The 6,000-nt window shown below is 38.2% G+C and overlaps 1 protein-coding gene across 4 annotated transcripts in view; it reads right to left on the bottom strand.

The window, feature by feature from the left end:
- Window positions 1–1,219: 1,219 nt before the first annotated feature.
- The window catches only part of MYSM1 (Myb like, SWIRM and MPN domains 1), a 38,385-nt gene continuing 33,604 nt past the window's right edge, over window positions 1,220–6,000 (bottom strand). For 3 of the 4 annotated variants that reach the window (XM_058717234.1, XM_058717236.1, XM_058717237.1), the window contains one exon: window positions 1,220–5,719. In XM_058717234.1, coding sequence (XP_058573217.1) covers window positions 5,552–5,719 — 168 coding nt within the window. In that variant the 3' untranslated portion in view covers window positions 1,220–5,551. The remainder of the gene's footprint in view (window positions 5,720–6,000) is intronic. The other variant, XM_058717235.1, reaches the window with a different exon arrangement.

Genomic DNA, 6,000 nt, shown 5'->3' with positions numbered 1-6,000 from the left:
CCATGTACTAGGTAATAAATAGGCTTCTTATGGGGGGGGAAAAATCAAAATTTACTCATCTTTGTGTCCCCTAGAATGTTCAACATAATAGAAAATCAAGTTTGAATTAATGAGGTATAGTTTGCAATTCAATGTATATGATGTTAAAAATTGAGAAATACCAAATGATTCACCAGGTTTTTTTTCAAAATTTTATTTATATAGAATCTTCAGAAGGTTTCCCTTTAATTTTTACCACAAGCTAAAATTTCAAAGCTTAAAATCAGATATTTTATAATATGTCATTGTTAAGTACAGGGAGAAGAGTTCAACCATTTCGAGGAAAAGCTTTCTTAACTGTATAAACGTTAATATTTACAATATTCTTTAATACAGATTTAGACAACGTGGCATATTTAAATGTACAAAATAGTTTAAGTCATTATCTTTCATTACAGAACATTCCAAAATTCAAAGTAATAAAAGAAATCCATAAACACTAATAACATTTGGGGAAAACAACAGCAACAGGTTTATCAATAGAGTAAACTTATACATAATACACAATTTGCACATCAAATCCGCAAATTTAAAGATCTCTGATCAGTCTATTTAAATCATGCTGGAATCTAAATACTATTATATAGTTCATAGCTTAAACAAATGTTCTGTGATAACCTATGAAACAGGAGTACAAACTATGAAATCACATTTAACATTCTTCTTAAATCCTCAAAGACTACTCTAGAAAACCTCAAAGACAGCACACAAGGCATTTTTCCCTGAAATTAAAGTTCTTATGAATATATTCATAAATATAGTCGAAGGAAGAAAATACAAACAACCCAGATATCCTAGGTTAATTTTACCTTCTCAGATTTAGTTTGGTATAGAGCAACCATCTGGTATAATCATGGCTTCTCTGGGAAACTTTGACTTTCTCCTCATATTTAGGGAGCTAACATATTTATTCTCTGCCTTGTTCCAGAAGGAATTTAAGGTCGCTTAAAAGACTGAGCAAAGGCCAGAAAGCACAAATTACAGGGTAAATGGAAAAAACAAAACAAAACAGAGAAAATAGAGTTTGGGGGGAAAAGCACATATAAAACCATTTAAGGAAAGGTCAGGAATTAAAGTATATTATTCTCCACAGTGATTTTCTGGAAATATTGCAAAGTAGGGTATTAATTTGTAAGAAAACTAACTGCTGGTAAACTGGGGATATTGATCAAATTTATTAAATTTTGTATTAATCCTGATAGAGATGATGATAAAAATGTGCTTTTTCCTCTGTGCTTGGATAAAGTAAGTTTTCCTAAATGCCATCATGTAGGACTCTGGACTTAAGTATCTGGCTACTGGTAGAGGAGAATGTAGGTTAAAAGAGAAAAAAACAAAACAAAATTTAGTTGCCCTTCCTTAATTTCTACTGAGAAACCCAACAACTGGGGTGGAATGCCTGTTGATGACGTGGGGATAGGCAGCCATAGGTCAGGGGGTCAGGTGTCCATAGGTCTCTGTGTCCACAGGCAAAGCCTCAATCCTGGGGTGGCCTGCCCACATCACTTCCCGCAGGCCCAACAGCTCCCCTTGTTGGGACCCAGAGAGACCAACGGAAGCAGGCAAACTGCATGGCAGGAGGCCTGCTCAGGTGGGCTTGCTGAGCCTGCAGTCTCCCTGCTGCCCACACTGCTGCCGAAGCTCTGACCCGCTTCCAGTCTGCACATCGTAGACCTCACCCCACTCCCGTGGGGCAGCAAAGTTGTGGAGGGAAGGCGGGGGCAGCATGAGCTTCCACAAAACACGAACGGGTCTGTTTAGCTCTGCTCTTCAGGCCCGGTTTCAAAAATGCTAAACGAATCATCTTGTACCTATGAGCTGAGAGGTAAGAAGTAGAGGGGGTGGGGATGAAGAGAAGGGCTTGAGGGAAATGAAGAAATGAAAGGTGGTAGGATACGTGGCATGAGGTTCAAAACTATAGATTCAGGATCAGAACAAAAATATCTACGTGACAGCTAAAACTAATCACCGCCTCCTATCTTTTTTTTTTTTGAAAGGATGATTGTTCCTAATCAACATTCCTAAGTTTTGGTCAGGTGAGTGAAGAATGAAGTGCAAATCTATAGATCTAAAGCCCCAGGAACTGCAGTGTTCTTGGCTGGGGTGAAGAAGCTGCCTCAGGGTCGGTGAGACAGGCTTTCCAGGGAGAGGGCAATGACTACCGTCTTCCCAAGGACACTCTTCAGAATACAGGCAGGACCACCTTACCATCTATTAGGCACCATGCCTCCAGCCCACAATACCTTTAAGGCCCATAAAATGTTTTAATTTCTTTTCAATTCAGAAGGAAAAAAAACCAATCCTTTAGATTGAGGACATGTTTATATACAATATCAGATTCATTTTATACAAATGCAATTATAATGAATTTATTTTTAATTTTTTATGCAAGAAGACATCCAAAGGCGGCAAAAGTGTCTAAGTCCTAATGTGGCTTTGAACATAGTTCGAGGATAAAATAATGGAGGAGGAAGGAGACTCTGATCTTGTCGATCTTATTCCACTGATTTTTCTTTTTTGAAAGCTACTTTGAGATTAGATTTTAAAGAGAACTAAGTCTAATACTGGCAAAGTACTACTGTCAATTTCCGCTAGCCAAGCAGGAAAAAGAAAAAAAAAAGTTCATTATTTTACTGTCATTGGGCAACTGTAAGAATCAAATCAGGATGAAGAGATCTGGATGTTTTCAGGTCCGGTCTCCACTCCTGTAAACATTACCAGAGGGAGGTTTTCCTTTGGGTCTCTGCCTCCTGAATTTCCTATATTACACTGCCCCTCAACAGACTTCTTCTGTGCTTCTCCAAGGCCCTGGCTCTGACTGCCCTCAGTAGCCCAAGTCGGCAGTGAATGTGGGCACCTGCAGTTGAAAAATGTTTTAAGAATATGATTAGAGCAAAAGGAAACAGGGAGAATGAACGAAGGAGGAGGGAGAGGAAAAAACTACAGATTTTAATGTTCCGAAATTACATGGTCCAAGAAAAAAAAGGGGGGGAAGAATATATACTAAAATGTTACCTGTGGTTCTCTAGATAACAGGATTTATGTATTTTTGTTTTATTCATTTTGTTTTTAAAAAATATTTTATGATAAAACACACTCTATCATCAGAAAAAAAACACTCAGTAAATATTATTTAAAAAATTGTGTTCTCCAACTCTAAACTCTGAAGATTATCATCTTTGACTGCCTCACAGTATGGCTTAGGTTGGTAAATACGGTTAACTTGACATGCAGAGGAACCGGATTTGAGAAAAGAATTGTTAACAATTTCGATTATTTTCCATCACCCGAATTCATCAATTTATACAGAAATATCAATCAAGAGCTAATTAATACCATTTTCTAGGATCTGTTCCCAATGTACAATGGGAAAAATATGTCAAAAGGAAGAGTACAAAGGAAGCAATTACTATGTTTTACAGAATCGCAGACTTTGTGTGCTTGGAAGGATAAACTAAGTCATAAAACTCAGACCCGTGGATTATAGGTGAAGGGCCTGAGGTCCAGACAGATTAATGTGATTTTATCACTGTCACAGAGCAAAGCTGATAATAGAATTAGGATAAGTACTCAGGTTTCCTGATTTTTGGTCTATAGCTCTTATAAACCTCAGTCCCAAAAGTAATTGCTTTATACATTGTTTCATCGTTTATCCTAACTACCTATAGAGGACTACATTTAGACCTGCAGGGCTGTTAGGAAGGTCATTTAGACCTCAGTTACACAAGAATTTAGGCCCAGAGAAGGTCAACTGTATCCATCTCTCCACCCCCCACCTCCAAGTCACAAGGTTGAGCTAAGACCCAGGCCATCTAAAACTGGCTCGCTGTTCTCTCAAATACTGCCATATTCTTCTGTAGCTAATGATTACAACCAAAAGAGATAAAAATACAGAATCACATCCAGATAAGACGTAATAAAACTATAATTAATAAGGATGTTTGGAGAACGGGTGTAAATCAGTTCTATAGCTAATAGAAATAAACTCAAATCTATTTGAGTAAACAGGCAGCATGATTGCTAATTTTACTTGAAAATGTACTTAAATGTAAATCACAACTTTAAGTTTTGTTGGAAGAACAAAGATGATGGAAGATGATGTAAATAAGGGCTTTCAGGTTCTCAGGTTCATGCATCTGAAAATAAATTATGAATGTTTTTAATTCTTTAGAGCAGGGGTTGGATGATAATGGCCAGCAACTCGTTTTCTGTGAGGCTCATGAGGTAATACGAATGGTTTTACATTTTTAAAGGATTGTAAAAAAATATAAAGAAGAACGTCTGATAGAGACAGTATGTGGCCTACAAACCTGAGTTATTGTCTAAATGCCCCTTTACATAAAAAGTTTGCTGACTTAAGGGGCACCTGGGTGGCTTGGTTGGTCAAGCGTCCAACTTCAGCTTGGGTCATGATCTCACGGTTTGTGGGTTCCAGCCCCGCATCAGGCTCTGTGCTGACAACTCAAGGGCCTGGAGCCTGCTTTGGATTGTGTGTCTCCTCTCTCTGCCCCTCCCCAACTTGTGCTCTGTCTCTGTCTTTCAAAAATAAATAAATGTAAAAAAAATAAAAAAATAAAAAAAAGAAAGTTTACTAACTTATGTTCTACATTTAGAAAGTATATGAAACTGGGTTAGATATGTAATATACCCTGGAAGGCTTTTTTGTTTTTAAAATTAAATCTCTGATTTAATATTTAAGCAGTATTATAATTTGCCTCTTCTGAGAACAGGTAGTAGAAAAAAATCTAGTTTGAGGGTGAAGATTACTCATCTTCCAATTAAATGAGGTTTTATCACACACACTAATAGAAGTGGACATACAGTTGAAGCTAATTATTTCATGTATCTGAAATCCATACAAAATGTTTCAGATAGCTGAGAAAATGCCATATCCTGTAGTATTACTGCTATAAAATAAAACGGAAACAAATACCTATAATGGGAAAACTGGCAAGCTGATTCTCTCCTTTGGGTCTCTTATGCCTGCCCTGGCCTCCTATAGCATGTTGCTAGATTCATTAGACCACTAGTTGTCAACCATGTTATTAACTACCTCAGTGACCATCCATCCATGTCTCGTTTGCAACCATAAGCAAATCTCACCAAAACACATGGAAAAAATGGAAGTGCTCCTAAGGAGACACAGACATGAAGTACCAAAAATGGAATGACTAGTTGGGGAAGAAATAAGTATGACAGGTACATGCCATTTATCGACCTGAATACAACAGTACAGCAGACAGCCCTTCAGAGTCTACTGCACTGCTTACTGGCCATGGTCGGACTGGAGCACCGCAGCAGACCCTGGTTCACACAACACTCTGATAATCACTGTAGGAAAACAAGTCCATATCTCTTTGTCACATGATTTATGTGACCAACTTGGATTCTGTGAACTAGAGACAAAATATTAAAGGTGTGCCACTATTAGCTAAATTACAACAATTTCAAGGTTATTACTTTGAGAGTAGGATCTATTGTGTCCAGATTAGAATGCCTTACTTTAAAATAATTACATTAACAGTTCCTTTGGACCCACAGCACAGTTCTCTTCAGCCACTCCATTCTCTGGCTTGCTTTTGTAATTGGAAAGGAATAAATTTTCTATTTGAGTCAAGAATTCTTCGGCAATGAAGCAATTAGTCACGTTGCTCAGAGTTTTCCTCAGACACTCCAAGAGCTATTGGAGAGAAAAGTTTTATATTTAAAAAGGGTAAGAAGAGGGTTTGCAGTTTTAAATATTTAAAAAGGAGGGGCGCCTGGGTGGCGCAGTCGGTTAAGCGTCCGACTTCAGCCAGGTCACGATCTCGCGGTCCGTGAGTTCGAGCCCCGCGTCAGGCTCTGGGCTGATGGCTCGGAGCCTGGAGCCTGTTTCCAATTCTGTGTCTCCCTCTCTCTCTGCCCCTCCCCCGTTCATGCTCTGTCTCTCTCTGTCCCAAAAATAAATAAAAAACGTTGAAA

This window comes from Neofelis nebulosa, chromosome 2 (assembly GCF_028018385.1).
Source record: "Neofelis nebulosa isolate mNeoNeb1 chromosome 2, mNeoNeb1.pri, whole genome shotgun sequence".
In the NCBI taxonomy this organism is placed as follows: domain Eukaryota; kingdom Metazoa; phylum Chordata; class Mammalia; order Carnivora; family Felidae; genus Neofelis; species Neofelis nebulosa.
This window is presented reverse-complemented; position numbering and strand designations above follow the sequence as displayed.